At 41.7% G+C, this 19,025-nt stretch overlaps 2 protein-coding genes across 2 annotated transcripts; both read right to left on the minus strand.

The window, feature by feature from the left end:
* Window positions 1–758: 758 nt before the first annotated feature.
* Window positions 759–3,012, minus strand: LOC115150342 (green-sensitive opsin-2). The gene is made up of 5 exons (XM_029693533.1): window positions 2,588–3,012; window positions 2,238–2,406; window positions 1,939–2,104; window positions 1,592–1,831; window positions 759–1,470 (listed from the first exon to the last, which is right to left on the minus strand). Exons 1-5 carry the CDS (start codon window positions 2,949–2,951, stop codon window positions 1,369–1,371), a joined length of 1,041 nt encoding a protein of 346 aa, XP_029549393.1. The 5' UTR covers window positions 2,952–3,012; the 3' UTR covers window positions 759–1,368.
* Window positions 3,013–14,360: 11,348 nt separating this feature from the next.
* Window positions 14,361–18,320, minus strand: LOC115150343 (green-sensitive opsin-3-like). The gene is made up of 5 exons (XM_029693534.1): window positions 17,960–18,320; window positions 16,561–16,729; window positions 15,231–15,396; window positions 14,862–15,101; window positions 14,361–14,685 (listed from the first exon to the last, which is right to left on the minus strand). Exons 1-5 carry the CDS (start codon window positions 18,318–18,320, stop codon window positions 14,584–14,586), a joined length of 1,038 nt encoding a protein of 345 aa, XP_029549394.1. The 3' UTR covers window positions 14,361–14,583.
* Window positions 18,321–19,025: the final 705 nt, after the last annotated feature.

A 19,025-nucleotide genomic window follows, 5' to 3' on the forward strand; every position in this document is an offset into this window, starting at 1 on the left:
ATTTTGGAGGAAAGCCCTTTCCTGTTTCAGCTTGACAATGTCCCCCGTGCACAAAGTGACGTCCGTAGAGGAATGGTTTTTCAAGATCGGTGTTGAAGAACTTGACTGGCCTGCACAGAGCCCTGACCTCAACCCCATCAAACACCTTTGGGATGAATTGGAACACCGACTGCAAGCCAGGCCTAATCGTCTAACATCAGTGCCCGACCTCACTAATGCTCTTGTGGTTGAATGGGAGCAAGTCCCCGCAGCAATGTTCCAACATCTAGAAAGCCTTCCCAGAAGAGTGGAGACTGTTATAGCAGCAAAGGGGGCACCAACTCATTAATACCCATGATTTTGGAATGAGATGTTCGACAAGCAGGTGTCCACATGTGTTTTGTCATGGAGTGTATGTGAAAGGCTTTTGTTACAGTGTTTCTTTAATTTGCATTGGAATATTTGCATTAGTGAAATGTTGGAGAGATTCAGATGTTGACTCACATGTATTGTTACATTGACAAGTCCCTCACATCTGTTCGAACGGCATTGATGCTGTAAAATGGCTTGATTTTAAATAAACTGCAGTGACAGTGTTTTCCAGTAGCAATGCACTGATGTTTCATGATCTTTTTCAGCTTTAAGATCTACTGATTGGAGGTAGTGTATAGTTGTAGCTGATAAGATGTATACTACATACTTGAATTTGTGCTAATGAGATGTTATATTTGATGTGGATTGGAAATCAGTTGTCAAATGAAAATAATAACAGCAAAAAAGTAGTTTCATGCATGGATTTATTTATCTAGTACTATAATTTGTTATTTATAAAATATATACAGGAAATGACAAAATAATTGCTAGCCTCACCATAAGATAAAAATACAATCTCATGATCCATCAAGACAAACATTAGAGCTGTTCTGCAAGTCTGAGTTTCATCCTTTTGTTACCACCTATGAGAGGCAAATCAGCTGTTTCTTTTGGATGAGTATAAAATGTATGTCAAGTCTATTTTCAACTACATTGAGTGACACAGTATGTGAGTGTATAGATTTGCCTTGTGAACTGGGTTGACTAGATTGTGTCTTATTGTTGAGCTCGGCTTAAGATTTCATCATTGCCAATTATAGCCCTCCAAACTATCCAACGGACTGTCTGTCGACTCAGGTGAGATCATAGAGAACAAGAGATGGGTTCAGATGAATGTCAATACACTGCCCTGCTTTTGTCACTTCTGTGTTATCTGGAGTGACAGAGCCCAATCATTACAGCTCAAAACAGTATAATGTCCATTTGGTGAAAGTAGCGTGTCTTCAAAAGCAGTCCATGTAGAGCATCAGACAAGGGTATAAATCAGAGGTTGGAAAGTGCAGGATGAGGGAAAGTCTATGCAGGGCCCACAGAAGACACTTCTGTCTTGCTTGTTGACACAGAAGTCTCATCTTCTTCTGCTTTCATCCCTACAGCGGCCAGCATGCAGCCACGGAACTGGAAGGGAAACGAATGAAAAGCATTGAGCATGACACATTAAACAATATATTACATTGCTGCTAGGTCAAACTCAAAGAGTAAGTAAAAAAGGTTAAAAAAAAGGTATAATTTTAACAACCTGTTTGTTCATCAACACATAGATAATGGGGTTGAACAAGGCTGAACTCTTGGAGAAGAAGGCAGGTATAGCCATGGACTGGGCACTGAAGGCAATTCCTTTGTTGAAAAAGATGTAGGCAGCGAGGGTGGCATAGGGGGTCCAGGCGATCATGAAACCACAAACCATCAGGACGCACATACGAGTGACTTCCTTCTCAGCTTTCTGGGTAGATGCTGAGTCCTGCTGGGAAGCTGCAGCCTGAAAATGAAGATAATCAAGACATCAGAGTGGAGAACTATCATTTTGTACTATGCACACTATGTGGAACTGCATGATAAATGTTGTTTGTGTAAGAAGTCACTTACCGCCTTGACTGTGAGGACAAGACTTCCATAAGTGAAGGCGATCAAACAGACTGGGATGATGAAGTGGCAGCTGAACATGTAAATCACATATGATTCATTGTTGAAGCCTTCGGCCAAGGTGTAGTAGTCAGGTCCACATGAGCACTGCATGCCCTCTGGGATGTACCTAAGAAATAGAAATGCACAATATTATCATTGTGTGTGAGTGAGTAGGATTGGTGGTGGATGGAGCATGACTTGAATAGCATGTGAATAACATTTGATGTTACTTCAAATTTCCTACACTGGTTACAGCTTACCTGGACCATCCAAGCAGTGGGGGAGCAGCACAAGCCATAGCAGCTACCCAAGTGAATGCAACACCAGCACCAGCATGGGTGGAAGTGAACGTGAAGCTTCCCATGGGCTTGCAGACCACAATGTATCTCTCGACAGCCAGCACTACCAGAGACCACAGGGCAACCTCACCTGGAAAATGAAACCACAATCCAAAGTCAGTTACTTCAGTTCTAAATGGATTTAAATAACACCGAGTACAGTCCTTTTAGTTCCAAATTGATTAACATTTGCTTTGGATACAGCTTATCATTAATTTAAATCAGTTTAATCTAAAGTGGATTCTGTAGGTTCTGTATTTAAGATTTCTTACCTCCAAGTGTAGCCATGAAGCCCTCAATAGCACAGCCCAATGGTCCCCAGATGAAGTAGCCATTGACAGCAGATGTGATGGTGATGGTGAATCCAAAGAGGACCATTATCATTCCAGCTGCAGCCAAGTTGACCAGGATGAAGTTAAGGGGTTGCCGAAGCTTCTTGTTTGTGGCTGTGACATACAAGGTCAGCCCGTTGATGGGGAATCCAAAGCAGATCAGGAAGAACGTGTAGACAGCAAGACCATAGTATTGCCATGGAGGCGCCAAGTAGTACTGTTGGTATAGAAAAGGACTCCTTACAAGCCCAGTCCGGTTGGACATGGGAATGTAGAAGTTGCTTCCTTCTGTGCCGTTCTGCATCTTTACTCAGTGGATGTCCAATGAATGCAAGAGAAAGGCAAGATGAGATCTGATCTGGCTGTGAACCTTTTGCCTATGCTAGGGTGACCTGGCAGGGAGTTTTATACCCTTTTGGTGCCATATGTCATTGGCTAAAATTGGCTGAATTAGCTTAGGCAGGGTTGTTCCGAACTAATTCGTTAATTGATCTTATCCTCAGATATTAGGGAAGGGATTATAACACGTAATCACTGTGGATTTTGTCTAACTCATCAGGGAATAAAGATTATCACACTGACCTTGTTTAAACATTTGTTTTTAATGTAAAACATGTTTTATTATTGTTTGTTTTTTATTACTATACCTCTGTAGGATGATGTAGATAAGTATGGACAGGTAGTCTATAGCTTCTGCTTGCACCCAGTTACCGTTTTTTTCAGGATGCGTATGTTCGAAAGTGTAAAAAATATGATATAATGTAATATTATTATAATTCTTTTTTGGGGCTTCTTTTTTGAAGCGTCGGACGTCGCCGGAAGCACTGGATGGGGCACTGTCGCCGGAAGCTCTAGACGGGGACTGCGCACTTAAGGCCTGGTGCGTGGGGCTGGCTTGAGGCGCCAGACTAGGGACGCCCACCACAGGGCTAGTGCGAGGAGCAGGAACAGGACGTACTGGACTGGGTAAGCACACTAAAGGCCTGGTGCGTGGGGCTGGCTTTGGAGGAGCCAGCCTAGTAACACACACCTCAGGGCTAGTGCGAGGAGCAGGAACAGGGTAAACTGGACCCTGGAGATGCACTGGAGGTCTGGAGCATACAGCCTGCACAACCCTTCTTGGCTGAGTGCTCACCATAGCCTGGCCATACTGAGGAGCTTTCACCGTTTGCACCGGCCTTTGAATGCGTCTGGGCAATACAGTGCGCATTTCCGCATAGCTCAGTGCTTTCTCGATCCGTCACTCCCCGTAATAAGCACAGGGAGTTGGCTCAGGTCTACGACCTGACTTAGACATACAACCCGTGTGCCCCCCCAAAAAAATGTTTGGTGGCTGCCTCTCGCACTTGCCAATCTCTGCGTATAAAGCCTCGTAATGGCGCCGCTCCGCCTTGGCTGCCTCCAGCTCCTCCTTAGGGCGCCGGTACTCCCCAGCCTGGTGCCAAGGTCCTGCCCCATCCAGGATCTCCTCCCAGGTCCATGACTCCATATAGTTCCTCTACTGCTTGGTCCTTTCTTGGTGGGTAGTTCTTTCAGGTGCGTCGTAAAAAGTGGACCAAGGCGCAGCGGGTATCGTGCTCATCTTCCGTATTTTATTTGGATAAACGTGAACACTTAACAAAAGTAACAGCCGACGAAACAGTTCTATAAGGCTTACCAACTATACAGAAAATAACTACCCACAAACACAGTGAGAAAAACCCCCTACTTAAATATGGCCTCCAATTAGAAAGCAACAAAGAACAGCTGCTTCCAATTGAAGGCCAAACCAAAACCTGAGCATAGAAATAGACTAAATAGACATTCAAACATAGAAATAGACAACATAGAACATTACCCAAAAACCCGAGACACATAAATCAAACACACCCCTGCCACGTCCTGACCATACTACAATAACAAAATGACTCCTTACTGGTCAGGACGTGACATTTCCAGAGAAAGAGAGACATTTATGAGCATCTGGCGACCCTATTGTCTTAGGTTAGAAAGCACAACAACTGTCTGCAATTATCTGGCTGAAATGGCTCCTGGCAACTGTCAGAAGCAGAGTATGTGAGCGGAGTTGAGCTGTTGGAAATCCCACTCAACGCTCACGGAGCGGTGCTTGTGCACAGCTCCAGAGCTCCTGGTCTTTTCCAACCACTCCATTAAAAACCACTCCTCACTCACAGGAAATAAAACTGCCACTCCGAATTCAATCCATTAATTAAAATCAACAAAATCACACCCATCTATTTTTGTGTCTAACTGGACCCACCATTTGGTTTTGAAGTATTGAAACCAAACCATACGATTTGAATGGCAATGGCTATAGCCTAAAAATAAATAAATTGTGAAGCATTTGTGAGTGCAACACACTAGGATGGCAGGAACATGAACTAGCCAGCATTTAAACAACATTTTGTTATATTAAATCATTGTAGTTTATAAATTGCGCATATAGGCTGTGACTTAGATTTAAATATGAAACGAAAAAATGCCTTATTAGGCTCAGTCTACAGTGCCTTATAATTCACTATTAGAAACAAGAGTTTGGACAGAGTCTGTGGCTTCAGGCTCATACGATGGTGCCTGGAGATGAGGCAAGCAGCGGAGAATTCCCTTTCTGCACTTGCAGAGCCACTGGGGATGCAAAACACCCTTTGGGCCACTCTTGCCAGGCTGGTCAGTGGTTTTTAAAAGATTTGGCAATATAACCCAATCAAAACCGAAAACTCCTTGAAAGAGGTAATTTGTCAGGCCTTTGGTCCAAAATCAATGATAACCTATTGTATAGAAAATAGAATGAAAATGAACAAAACTTTTAAGAGATCTGATTTTTAGTTTATAATTACTTTGCTACAATGATACACTTAGCAAGCTAACCACCTCCTTCCTTTCTGTTAGCAAGTGCATGTAGTACACCATCATGCTTTCGGGATAAATGTATTTTCAGATTTCACAATGAGTTGTGGACATTGCAAAGGATGCAATTTTGAATCCAGTGAAAAAAAGAAATCAACTGCCAAAGGTTGCAAGTTTAAATCCAACAATAGAAAGTTGTTTTTGAGATTTTTGTTTTAAGCCTATCCCAAAACTTAACCCATACCTTAACCATTCGGAGTTAATGCCTAACCTTAAGATTTTGAGTTAATGGCTAAACCTTAAACATTTGGAGTTAATGCCTTAACTTAACCTTAAGGTTAGGTATTAACTCTGAATGGTTAAGGTTAGGGTTAAGGTTGAAAACTTTGGAATCAGTGGCAGATGCTTACGAAAGTTGTTTCAAAGTTGTTGCAAATGTTCAAATTAGAAGTGTTTAAAACTTCTTCGGGATTGGTGTTCCTTCCACGGGACGGTTAAGCTAACGTAGGCTAATGTGATTAGCATGAGGTTGTAAGTAACAATAAAATTTCCCAGGACATAGACATAACTGATATTGGCAGAAAGCTTAAATTCTTGTTAATCTAACTGCACTGTCCAATTTACAGTAGCTTTTACAGTGAAAGAATACCATGATACTTTATGAGGAGATTGCACAATTTTGAACATCAAAAGTTATTAATAAACAAATTAGGCACATTTGGGCAGTCTTGATATAACATTTTGAACAGAAATACAATGGGTCATTGGATCAGTCTAAAACTTTGCACATACACTGCTGCCATCTAGTGGCCAAAATCTCAATGCCACCTGGGCTGGAATAATACATTATGGCCTTTCTCTTGCATTTCAAAGATGCTGGTACAAAAAAAATACAAAAGAACGGTTGTTTTTCTCTTTGTATTATCTTTGACCAGATCTATTGTGTTACATTCTCCTTCATTTCTTTCACATTTCCACAAACTCCAAAGTGTTTCCTTTCAAATGGTACCAAGAATATGCATATCCTTGCTTCAGGGCCTGAGCTACAGGAGGTGAGGGCACTGGAGTGTGGTGCCAGGAAAAACACCTCTCACTCAATATCAACAAAACAAAGGAGAAGACTGAGGACTTTTTTAAGTTCCTTGGCATACACATAACAGACAAACTGAAATGGTCCACCGACACAGACAGCGTGGTGAAGAAGGTGCAACAGCGCCTCTTCAACCTCAGGAGGCTGAAGAAATTTGGCTTGTCACCTAAAACACTCACAAGCTTTTACAGATGCACAATCGAGAGCATCCTGCCGGGCTGTATCACGGCAACTGCACCGCCCTCAACCGCAAGGCTCTCAAGAGGGTAGTGCAGTCTGCACAACGCATCACCAAGGGCAATCTACCTTCCCTCCAGGATACCTACAGCACCCGCTGTCACAGGAAGGCCAATAAGATCATCAAGGACAACAACCAACTGAGCCACTGCTTGTTCACCCCGATATCATCCAGAAGGCGAGGTCAGTACAGGTGCATCAAAGCTGGGACTGAGAGACAGAAGCTGTTTTCAATCTCAAGGCCATCAGACTGTTAAACAGCCATCACTAACATAAAGAGGTTGCTGCCAACATACAGACTCAAATCTCTCGCCACTTTAATAAATGGACTTAAAATGTATCACTAGTCACTTTAAATAACGGCACATTAATAATGTTTACAAATCCTACATTACTCTTCTCATATGTATATATATATATTTTTGTTTTTTTTGTTTTTACCTTTATTTAACTAGGCAAGTCAGTTAAGAATAAATTGTTATTTTCAATGACGGCCTAGGAACAGTGGGTTAACTGCCTTGTTCAGGGGCAAAACAACAGATTTTTACCTTGTCAGCTCGGGGATTCGGGGTTAAATAAAGGTGAAATAAATAAAAATAAAATAAAATTCAATCTTGCAACCTTTCGGTTACAAGTCCAACGCACCAACCACTAGGCTACCTGCCACCCCAATATAATGCTCTATACCACCTACTGTATCTTGCCTATGCTGCACAGCCATCGCACATCCATGTATTTATATGTACATATTCTTATTCATCCTTTACATTTGTGTGAATTTGTTAGATTACTTGTTAGATATTGCTGCATTGTCAGAACTAGAAGCACCAGCATTTCGCTGCACTCGCATTAACATCTGCTAACCATGCATATGTGACCAATAAAATTTGATTTGATTTGAGACAGGCAATTTGATTTGGGTATGTCATTTTAGGCGAAGATTGAAAAAAAGGGGCGGATCCTTTAGAGGTTTTTAAACATCTGCCTCTGTTTCCAAAGATTGCAAGTTCAAATCCAGCGATATAATGTTTTGGGGGCTTTTTTTGGCACTCTTACCTTAACCATTCGTAGTTAATGCTTAACCTTAAGATTTTGGGTAATAATGTATAAATTTAACCCTGACCTCAAAAAGTTAATGTCTAAACTTCACCTTAAATACTTCGACATTTGACATTTGCAACAATTTCGAAGTTTGACAGAAATGGATGAACGTCTAATTCTGACTCGAGACTGCGAGCTAATTGACAAGTGCATGCTGGGCCAAGCATGCCCTGAGCTCCTGAAGTGAAGTGAGCTCTACTGGAGCGAAATTGGAGAGGTCGAGAATGACGGCGCTGCAGCCTTTGGGAAACTCGCTCTGCGCTCCAGTCAAATTGGGCACGCTTCTCGCTCCGCTCACATACTGTGGTCGGAAGACCATGCTGGCGACCATTGATACCGTCCGGAACATGATGTCAGGTCCAGAGTGTTTTAAGCTCCAGAGGCCCTATGCAAAATGTGATGGTCACTTTCAGTAGCCTTAAACTACTGAATGTGTTTTGACTTTGTAGAAACACAAGTCATGGAAACGTTGAGAAAGATATCACTGCACATGGATAATACGCTGGATTTTGGCGGCACAGCAGTAGTTAAGTTTATTCCGGGTCGATACTGAACAATATATATCGTCTCTGGGGCCTCGCAGATCATCTGAAAATGATGAGCATTTTTTCCCAAACACACATCCGTACGGTGTGCCACAAGTGCATAAAGCTAAAGGTAGGCTATAGTATGCAATATCTAGTGCTTCTGTGATTCTAGGATATAGGCTTGTAAATAACCAATGATCTTAATACAACTGTGAAAAAAATGTATTCGTAAACAAACGTATAACTACAAAATGTGGTTAAAATTATTAGGATGATCTCATGGACTGTGAGTGCTCACACTCGTAACCCAACATTTCTCCAGCCTCATCCCTCATGTGTATAGCAAATTGGTGCAGGACATAATTTTGGCAGAAAAAAGTACTGAAGTAATTCAGGATTGCGGCATTAAAGCGATCATCTCAAACTCATGAACTGTCATTCTTTACATCCATACATCCATAGCAATGACTTTAAGATAGCATTACTCCAGCTGCCATTTTGCTGAAACTCAAACTCCATATTGTGACTTTAAATTTACTATTTGTTATCCTTATGTTTTGTTTTGACTATTTCAGGTGGATAGATGGACAAAGTTGGATCCACAAAGGTTTTGCAGACCATGAAGGAACCATGAAGATATTCACATCCAAGAAAAGGCATTTTATACCTTTTATCTGATAAGAATGGAACTCTCCTGATATTCTATAGCATACTCATTATTAGGCATGTTATTCTTTTACACCCTATTTTTCTGTTCTAAAGAGCTGTTACACTTTTAAAGCTAAACATACGTGTTTAAGGCTGACACAATGAACTCTAAGTTCATTGTCTCTCTTATTTGTTTTGCTACATAAGCCCTTCCATTACTCATAAAACACCACTGCTACATTACTAGCTACTGTCTAGTCAGAAAACTGTTTTAACAGTAAATCTGATTTAACAAAAACATTAGGACATGTACATGAGACCAATATTTGATTGTTGTACTTTACACCATTTGTTCACAAAGTCTGCTTGTGACAATAAAAAGATTACCAATGGAGTATGTTTTTGTTTTGGTCACTTTAAGGTCAATCTAGTTGAACTATCTCCTTAAGCTGTTTACAAGTCACCATATACTTCAAGGTGTAGGCCTTTATTTCATTATTTGGAATGTGTCTGAAAATGTGTCTGAAAATCTCAGAGGCTAATGAGTGTATATGCTGTGATTTCTTACATGACTTAAGTTATTTCTAACAAAAGGTTGTCCATGCAGAAATAAACATTGTGAACTCAATTGATGAGGTTAAGCTTGCCTTGTGTAATCACATGGGATATTTTTACATCTGCTCTGCAAGCCTATGTGTCTAGATTACACTAATCTTGCATAAATAGTGGAAAAGGATAGGGATAATACTATGCCACTAAAGGCCTTTATCATGGAGTGGCACACTAGAACTATGGCACGGTAGTAATAGAATGGTATTTAAAGTGATAGTTCAGCTCTATGAGTTATAGTGTGATAAATGTGTAGATCTCTATAACCAAGGTAGTGGGAATGTAGTTAAAGGGGCAATTCACTGCGTTTTAACCTCAAATCCATCAGACCTGGGTTCAAATGCTATTTACTGTATTTTAATATCAAATACATTTTGAAACAAGTATTTGACAAAGTTTCTTTGAACATACAAATAGTTTAGTATTGGAATATATTAGAAAATATTTTTAATCATTGCTTAAGCAACATTAGCAAGTTCAAAATGAGTTCAGACTGGATCAACAGTGGGTCAGAATGGATCTCTGAAGGAAAGACATCAGCAACAGTGGGTGGAATTCAAATCATGAAGCGTGAGTTGATTAGTCCCATGTGGCTCTCTTAGTAGAGCATGGTGCTTGCCATGCCAGGGTTGTGGTTATGATCCCCCATGGGGGAACAGTATGAAAATGTATGCACTCACTACTGTGAGATGCTCTGGATAAAAGTGTTTGCTGGAAATGTACACTAAGTAAAAAGAACACCTGCTCTTTCCATGACAGACTGAGAATATTAGGAAGGTTCCTAATGTTTGGTACACTAAGTGTATATTGACTTGATACTCTAAGGGATGCTCTAACAATGAAAATACATGTATTTTAAAAAGGAAGGCAGTTGGGAGGCAAGATCAGGTGGGATCATTCTAAACAATGAGAAAGCAGATATCAAATCGAAGTGTATTTGTCACGTGCGCCGAATATAACAGGTGTAGACCTTACAGTGAAATGCTTACTTACAGGCTCTAACCAATAGTGCGAAAAAAAAGGTGTGTGTGTGTGTGCTTGCGTGCATGCGTGCATGTGTGTGTGTGTGGGTAAGTAAAGAAATAAAACAACAGTAAAAAGACATTTGAAAATAAGAGTAGCCAGGCTATATACAGACACCGGTTAGTCAGGCTTATTGAGGTAGTATGTACATGTAGGTATGGTTAAAGTGACTATGCATATATGATGAACAGAGAGTAGCAGTAGCATAAAAAGAGGGGTTGGCAGGTGGTCGGACACAATGCAGATAGCCTGGTTAGCCAATGTGCGGGAGCACTGGTTGGTCGGGCCAATTGAGGTAGTATGTACATGAATGTATAGTTAAAGTGACTATGCATATAAGATTAACAGAGAGTAGCAGCAGCGTAAAAGAGGGGTTGGGGGGGGGCACACAATGAAAATAGTCCAGGAGTCTTATGGCTTGGGGATAAAAACTGTTGAGAATACTTTTTGTCCTAGACTTGGCACTCTGGTACCGCTTGCCATGCGGTAATAGAGAGAACAGTCTATGACTGGGGTGGCTGGGGTCTTTGACAATTTTTAGGGCCTTCCTCTGACACCGCCTGGTATAGACGTCCTGGATGGCAGGCAGCTTTGCCCCAGTGATGTACTGGGCCGTACGCACTACCCTCTGAAGTGCCTTGCGTTCGGAGGCTGAGCAATTGCCGTACCAGGCAGTGATGCAACCGGTCAGGATGCTCTCGATGTTGCAGCTGTAGAACCTTTTGAGGATCTCAGGACCCATGCCAAATCTTTTTAGTTTCCTGAGGGGGAATAGGCTTTGTCGTGCCCTCTTCATGACTGTCTTGGTGTGTTTGGACCATTCTAGTTTGTTGTTGATGTGGACACCAAGGAACTTGAAGCTCTCAACCTGCTCCACTACAGCCCCATCAATGAGAATGGGGGCGTGCTCGGTGCTCTTTTTCCTGTAGTCCACAATCATCTCCTTAGTCTTGGTTACGTTGAGGGATAGGTTGTTATTCTGGCACCACCCGGCCAGGTCTCTGACCTCCTCCCTATAGGCTGTCTCTTCGTTGTCAGTGATCAGGCCTACCACTGTTGTGTCGTCTGCAAACTTAATGATGGTGTTGGAGTCATGCCTGGCCATGCAGTCATGGGTGAACAGGGAGTACAGGAGGGGACTGAGCACGCACCACTGGGGAGCTCCAGTGTTGAGGATCAGCGTGGCAGATGTGTTGCTACCTACCCTCACCACCTGGGGGCGGCCCATCAGGAAGTCAAGGATCTAGTTGCAGAGGGAGGTGTTAAGTCCCAGGTTCCTTAGCTTAGTGATGAGCTTTGAGGGTACTATGGTGTTGAACGCTGAGCTGTAGTCAATGAATAGCATTCTCACATAGGTGTCGCTTTTGTCCAGGTGGGAAAGGGCAGTGTGGAGTGCAATAGAGATTGCATCATCTGTGGATCTGTTAGGGCGGTATGCAAATTGGAGTGGGTCTTGGGTTTCTGGGATAATGGTGTTGATGTGAGCCATGACCAGCCTTTCAAAGCACTTCATGGCTACGGACGTGAGTGCTACGGGTCTGTAGTCATTTAGGCAGGGTGCCTTTGTGTTCTTGGGCACAGATACTATGGTGGTCTGCTCAATCAGGGACATGTTGAAAATGTCAGTGAAGACACCTGCCAGTTGGTCAGCACATGCCCGGAGCACACGTCCTGGTAATCCATCTGGCCCCGCAGCCTTGTGTATGTTGACCTGTTTAAAGGTCTTACTCACGTCGGCTACGGAGAGCGTGATCACACAGTCGTCCGGAACAGCTGATGCTCTCATGCATGCCTCAGTGTTGCTTGCCTCGAAGATAGCATAGAAGTGATTTAGCTCATCTGGTAGGCTTGTGTCATTGGGCACCTCGCGGCTGTGCTTCCCTTTGTAGTCTGTAATAGTTTGCAAGCCCTGTCACATCCGACGAGCATCGGAGCCGGTGTAGTATGATTCAATCTTAGCCCTGTATTGACGCTTTGCCTGTTTGATGGTCCGTCGCAGGGCATAGCGGGATTTCTTGTAAGCTTCCGGGTTATAGTCCCGCACCTTGAAAGTGGCGGCTCTACCCTTTAGCTCAGTGCGAATGTTGCCTGTAATCTATGGCTTCTGGTTGGGGTATGTACGTACAGTCACTGTGGGGACGACGTCCTCAATGCACTTATTGACAAAGCCAGTGACTGATGTGGTGTATTCAATGTCATCGGAAGAATCCCGGAACATGTTCCAGTCTGTGATAGCAAAACAGTCCTGTAGTTTAGCATCCGCTTCATCTGACCACTTTTTAAAGACCGAGTCACTGGTGCTTCCTGCTTTTAATTTTTGCTTGTAAGCAGGAATCAGGAGGATAGAGTTGTGGTCAGATTTACCAAATGGAGGGCGAGGGAGAGCTTTGTACGCACCTCTGTGTGTGGAGTAAAGGTGATCTAGAATTGTTTTCCCTCTGGTTGCACATTTAACATGTTGATAGAGATTTGGTAGAACTGATTTAAGTTTCCCTGCATTAAAGTCTCCGGCCACTAGGAGCGCCGCCTCTGGGTGAGTGGTTTCCTGTTTGCTTATGTCCTTATACAGCTGACTGAGTGCGGTCTTAGTGCCAGCATCTGTTTGTGGTGGTAAATAAACAGCCACGAAAAGTATAGCTGAGAACTCTCTAGGCAAGTAGTGTGACCTGCAATTTATCACAATATACTCTACTTCAGGCGAGCAAAATCTAGAGACTTCCTTAGATTTCGTGCACCAGCTGTTGTTTACAAATATGCACAGACCGCCCCCCCCCCCTCGTCTTACTGGAGTGTGCTGTTCTATCCTGCCGGTGCAGCATATATCCCGCTAGCTGAATATCCATGTCGTCATTCAGCCTCGATTCCGTGAAACATACGATATTACAGTTTATGATGTCCCGTTGGTAGGATATTCGTGATCGTACCTCGTCTAATTTATTTTTCAATGATTGCACGTTGGCGAGTAATATTGACGTAACGGCAGCTTTCCTACTCGCCTTCTGCGGGTCCGGACGAGGCATCCGGCTCTTCGTCCTCTGTACCTGCGTCGCTTCTTCTTGCGAATAACTGGGATGTCAGCCCTGCTGGGTGTTTGGAGAATATCGTGTGAGTCCTGCTTGTTGTTGAAAAAAAGGTGAGTGATCGCTGTCCTGATATCCAGAAGCTCTTTTCTGCCGTAAGATATGGTTGCAGAAACATTATGTACAAAACAATTTTCAAATATCGCGAATAACCCCCACATAATAACGCAATTGGTTGGGCGCCCGTAAAACTGCTGCCATTCCTTCCGGCGCCATTTTCCAGCGTGTGAACTAGTTAACACAGCCACAAAGTCAAAATTGGCTAGCCTATATTAGGAATGTGTAGAATTTGCAACATTAGTGCTAATGATCTGGACTAGAAATCAATAAACAAATATAAACAAAAAGTTGTAGTTTCATGCATGCATGTATTTATCTAGTACTAGATTTCTTTATAAAATACTGTATATACAGGAAATTATGACAACAAAATAATTGCTGGCCTCACCATAAGATAAAAATACAATCTCATGATCCATCAAGACAAACATTAGAGCTGTTCTGCAAGTCTGAGGCTCATCCATTTGTTAACACCTATAAGAGGCAAATCAGCTGTTTCTTTTGGACGAGTATAAAATGTATGTCAAGTCTAATCTCAACTACATTAAGTGGCACAGTCTGTGAGCATAGAGAGAACAACAGAGCCCTATCATTACAGGTCAATACAGTTTAATGTCCATTTGGTGAAAGAAGTGTGTCTTCAAAAGCAGTCTTTGTAGAGCATCAGACAAGGGTAGAAATCAGAGGGCAGGAAGTGCAGCATGAGGGAAGTCTCTATGCAGGGCCCACAGAAGACACTTCTGTCTTGCTTGTTGACACAGAAGTCTCATCCTCAGGGGCTGCTATGCCTACAGCAGCCAGCATGCAGTTACGGAACTGTAGAGAGAGAGCAAGACCACAATGTCAGAGATGGAAGAGTCAAGATGCTAGAGTACTAGCACAGACAGTAGAATTTACTTTTATGATATAAGTAGGCTTATGTTGTTGGTGGCCTGTCACCAAGCTATTTGTTGAACACTAAAAAGGAAAGACCAAAATCCCATGTTACCAACCTGTTTGTTCATCAGCACATAGATGACTGGGTTGAAGATGGCTGAGCTCTTTGAGAAGAAGGCTGGGACAGCCATGAACTGGGCAGTGAAAGCAGCTCCTTTGTTGAAGAAGATCCAAGCAGCAACAGAGGCATAGGGGGTCCAGGCAATCAGAAAACCCATAACCATCAGGAGGCACATACGTGTCACTTCCTTCTCAGCTTTCTGGGTGGATGCTGAGTCCTGCTGGGAAGCTGCCGCCTGAAAATGAAGAGAAGCCAGATAAATGCTCGTGTGACTTATTAGAAGTCATATCCTTAGCACAAGAATCCAAATGCTACGACTTTGTGGGTCTGCTAGTTACATTTTCTGTGTCTAAGAACCACATACCGCCTTGACTGTGAGGACAAGGCTTCCATAAGTGAAGGCAATGATGAAGACTGGAACCATGAAGTGGCAGACAAACATGTATATGACATATGAGTCATTGTTGTAGCCTGGACTCAGAGTATAGTAGTCAGGTCCACATGAACACTGCATGCCCTCAGGGATGTATCTATGAGGGAAAGTCAGTTGATGAGACAGTTTTAGATTATACATTATAAGAAGATCATCAGTGTTAACCTTGACTAACAACCAAAATCTCCACAGAAAAGGTTTCGGTATGTCGACAAAACAAAATACACGAGACAAGGTGGGATCTTTTTGTGTCTGTAAAGTTAATTATACGAAGAAATGTCAGTGGAAAAGCTTTTACAAGCAAATATTTATATAATAACGATCAAAGTAAACTTGGAGTCACGCAATTACATGTTGTGTGGTCCCCTCCACCATGACTCATCGCTAAAGCATACACTTTATTAGGTTACAGATTCAATAAATTATGATGAACTTCAGAGGGTGGTGAAAGTGAAAAGTGATGAGCATGATGCTTCTTTCCAATAAAAAGCAACGGTCTTATTCTGGTGACATGATAATTGATTCTAAGGCTGCCAATTGACAAATAATAATAATCTCATAATTTAGGCTATATGTGTGCTCTAGCCAACTGCGTGCCAATACCACTCATTATATGACACAAAACATTTTTATGAGAAAACCATCAGTAGAGTTGAAAATGCGATGAAAACCCATTTAACTTGAAATGTTTTATTCGGGAAAGATGGAATTTAACCGCAAAAGGTATTTTATGTAAACTTCGTCATCCCGCAGAACATTTTATCTGCAACAAGTCAATTTGATAGAAACACATCACTGGTGGGAAAATGTGTGTATTGTTTTAATGCAGATTTTAGAAAATTCGCATGGAAATCTGTCGCCAATTGGATGGAAACCTAGCTAATGTCACTAAAATGCAATAACACAAAAAAGTCAACAATTTTTGCTAGAGAATACCATGATTGACCAAATGCATTATATGTGTGATGCATTGTATTAAACCTAACCTATTATTGTCTACATCATTGTTTGATCTCATCTCATAGACATTACACCTGAATTTATAATGAGTGTGTAATTGATGTGATTAAGAGATCACAATTATATGAATTACAACTTGAAACACAAGGGGATGGTTTATCTTAAGCCTTCTACTGGATTAGAACACGTAGTCAATAGTCTCTATTGAAAAAGCTTTTTAGTCCAGGACTAAGCTTAATCTGTGTCAGAGAAATGTAGTATCTTTGTGTTTTACTTTTACATCATATGACATGCACTGTACCTGGACCAGCCAACCAGTGGGGGAACAGCGCAGGTGGCAGCCATCACCCAGGTGAATCCAACACCAGCACCAGCATGGGCGACACTGAACTTGAAGCTGCCCATGGGCTTGCAGACCACAATGTATCTCTCAATTGCCAGCACCACCAGAGACCACAGAGCCACCTGACCTTGAATTGAGTATAGGATAGGAAAGGAAAGAGATTTGTTTTTGCTTGTCCTGCATTTGTAAGGTAAAAGAGGTTGGAGCATGGCGATGCAAACAACAGAGAAAGGGATCTAACTGCTGCATGATATGGACCGTAACTTAATGGATTTTACGATACAACGTTATTTCTAAATGACCAGACTATTATTTTATTAAATCTAAATTATTTAATCTTGATTGAGACTATCTGTCACGCCCTGACCTGAGAGAGCCTTTTTATGTCTCCTTTTAGGTTTGGTCAGGGTGTGATTTGGGTGGACATTCTATGTCCTTTTTTCTATGTTTTGTATTTCTTTGTTTTGGCCTGGTATGGCTCTCAATCAGGGACAGCTGTACATCGTTGTCGGTGATTGGGAGCCATACATAGGCAGCCTGTTTTCCTTTGGGGTTTTGTGGGTAGTTGTTTTCTGTCTTGTGTGTTCACCTGGCAGAACTGTTGGCTTTCGGTGTCTTGTGTTATTTAAAGGGATTCATTAAAGTTAATATGAGCGCTTACCACGCTGCATCTTGGTCCCCTCTTTCAGACGATCGTTACACTATCCGAGTATATTTCACAAAAATCTGATTGCATACCAAATCCGTGAACTTTACTGAAACTACTTCTTAAAATGTTAAAACATGCTGTGAACACTAATTAAATAATGTACCATATGGGGAGAAGAATGGATAGCAGGAGAGTGAACCTTTACATTCTATAAATATTTATTCCAGTTTTCTGGCAACAAAGCTTACGAAAGGCCAAATGTGCCCATGTGGTGCTAATTCAAAACTTGTAAACATTTAGTCCCAAAATGAATTTATAGAACAAAAATAAGTTGATACTGGATAGTAGTAGAGTACATGAGAAGGCCTTAATTACTTCTGGAAGTTTGTTTGCACAAAGGCTTGACTGGCATTGTTTACTATCCAGCATCAACTTTTTGTTCTAATGTTTTTTATCCCATCATCAAAGAGCACCTAATGGATTAACTATAAACCTAAGAAGCGTTCCTCTCCTGTGTCTCCAAGTTGAATTTAATTGAGTTGGAGCTTTAATAAATGACTTTTCCAGACAAATGATAATTCTAGCCTGGTTCCAGATGTGTTTATGCTCTCGCCAACTTCATTGCTGTCATTGTAATGCCAATTCAATAAGAAACAGACTGGCACCCATGCTAGCCAAAGTCAACAACCTGCACAAAAGATTTCTCACCTCCAAGTGTAGCCATGAATCCCTCAATAGCACAGCCCAATGGTCCCCAGATGAAGTAGCCATTGACAGCAGATGTAATGGTGATGGTGAATCCAAAGAGGACCATGATCAATCCAGCTGCAGCCAAGTTGACCAGAATGAAGTTCAGAGGTTGCTGGAGCTTCTTGTTTGTGGCTGTGACGTACAGGGTCAGACCATTGATGGGGAATCCAAAGCAGATCAGGAAGAACATGTAGACAGCAAGCAGATAGAATTGCCATGGATCTGCCAAGTAGTACTGAGGGTATAGAAAAGGACTTTTTACAAGCCCAGTCCTGTTGGACATGGGGATGTAGAAGTTGTTGCCCTCAGTGCCGTTCATTTTGAGTAAATGGAAGGGTGGTAAAGTGAAGAAAAAGTTGAGTAATTTGGTCAACACTGTCACTTTGAATGCAGCAGCTCTCTAATGCAAATGTTGTCTTGAGATTGATTTTATAGAGTTTTGTGGAGGCTGCTTTCAGGGGATTTATTTAAATCCATTAATTAGATTAGTCTGGGATTATGCGATTCAAAGACTTATAGTTTACTAACCTCTGATTCCAGGGGATTTGGATATTTATTCATAGGCCTTTGAAGTGTCTATGATAGTACAAGTTGTAGAGACATTTCACAGGTTGGTATAAAAATAACAGAAAGGCTGAATATGCACCAAATTACCACCTTTATTTTATTGATTTGTTTGTTTGTCTGTTTTTGCACTCAGCACCCCTAAAACACAATAATTTCAAAACATTTAAATCACACAAAAATTTCAATTTACCTCAATCAAAGGTCAATGTATAGACTTGTAGTTGAGTCAGAGATTGCACATTTTAATTTATAAACCCAATTATACATTTTAACAATAACTTCAGTCAAATACATCCACAAAAATACTATTAAAATACCAATATGAAGTGAAAATATACAGCAACTAAGATTGCCTGTAGGCTGGGTCCTTTATGATGTGGTTTGTTGAGCTGATAAATGTATATACAGTAGCCTATAAAAGCATTCACAACGTACAGTATACAGAAAAAGTGGGCAT

The sequence above is a fragment of the Salmo trutta genome, chromosome 16 (genome assembly GCF_901001165.1).
Source record: "Salmo trutta chromosome 16, fSalTru1.1, whole genome shotgun sequence".
Taxonomy (NCBI): domain Eukaryota; kingdom Metazoa; phylum Chordata; class Actinopteri; order Salmoniformes; family Salmonidae; genus Salmo; species Salmo trutta.

What these genes read in the sequence shown, in the direction of transcription:
- LOC115150342 (XM_029693533.1), bottom strand. Translation starts at nt 2,951, where the DNA reads ATGCAGAACGGCACAGAAGGAAGCAACTTCTACATTCCCATGTCCAAC. An exon ending in CCACTGCTTGGATGGTCCAG is followed by an intron (nt 2,105 to 2,237) that starts GTAAGCTGTAAC and finishes TCTATTTCTTAG; the next exon opens with GTACATCCCAGAGGGCATGC. An exon ending in TTGTCCTCACAGTCAAGGCG is followed by an intron (nt 1,832 to 1,938) that starts GTAAGTGACTTC and finishes CTTCATTTTCAG; the next exon opens with GCTGCAGCTTCCCAGCAGGA.
- LOC115150343 (XM_029693534.1), bottom strand. Translation starts at nt 18,320, where the DNA reads ATGAACGGCACTGAGGGCAACAACTTCTACATCCCCATGTCCAACAGG. An exon ending in ATTCATGGCTACACTTGGAG is followed by an intron (nt 16,730 to 17,959) that starts GTGAGAAATCTT and finishes ACTCAATTCAAG; the next exon opens with GTCAGGTGGCTCTGTGGTCT. An exon ending in ATGTGCTGATGAACAAACAG is followed by an intron (nt 14,686 to 14,861) that starts GTTGGTAACATG and finishes CTCTCTCTACAG; the next exon opens with TTCCGTAACTGCATGCTGGC.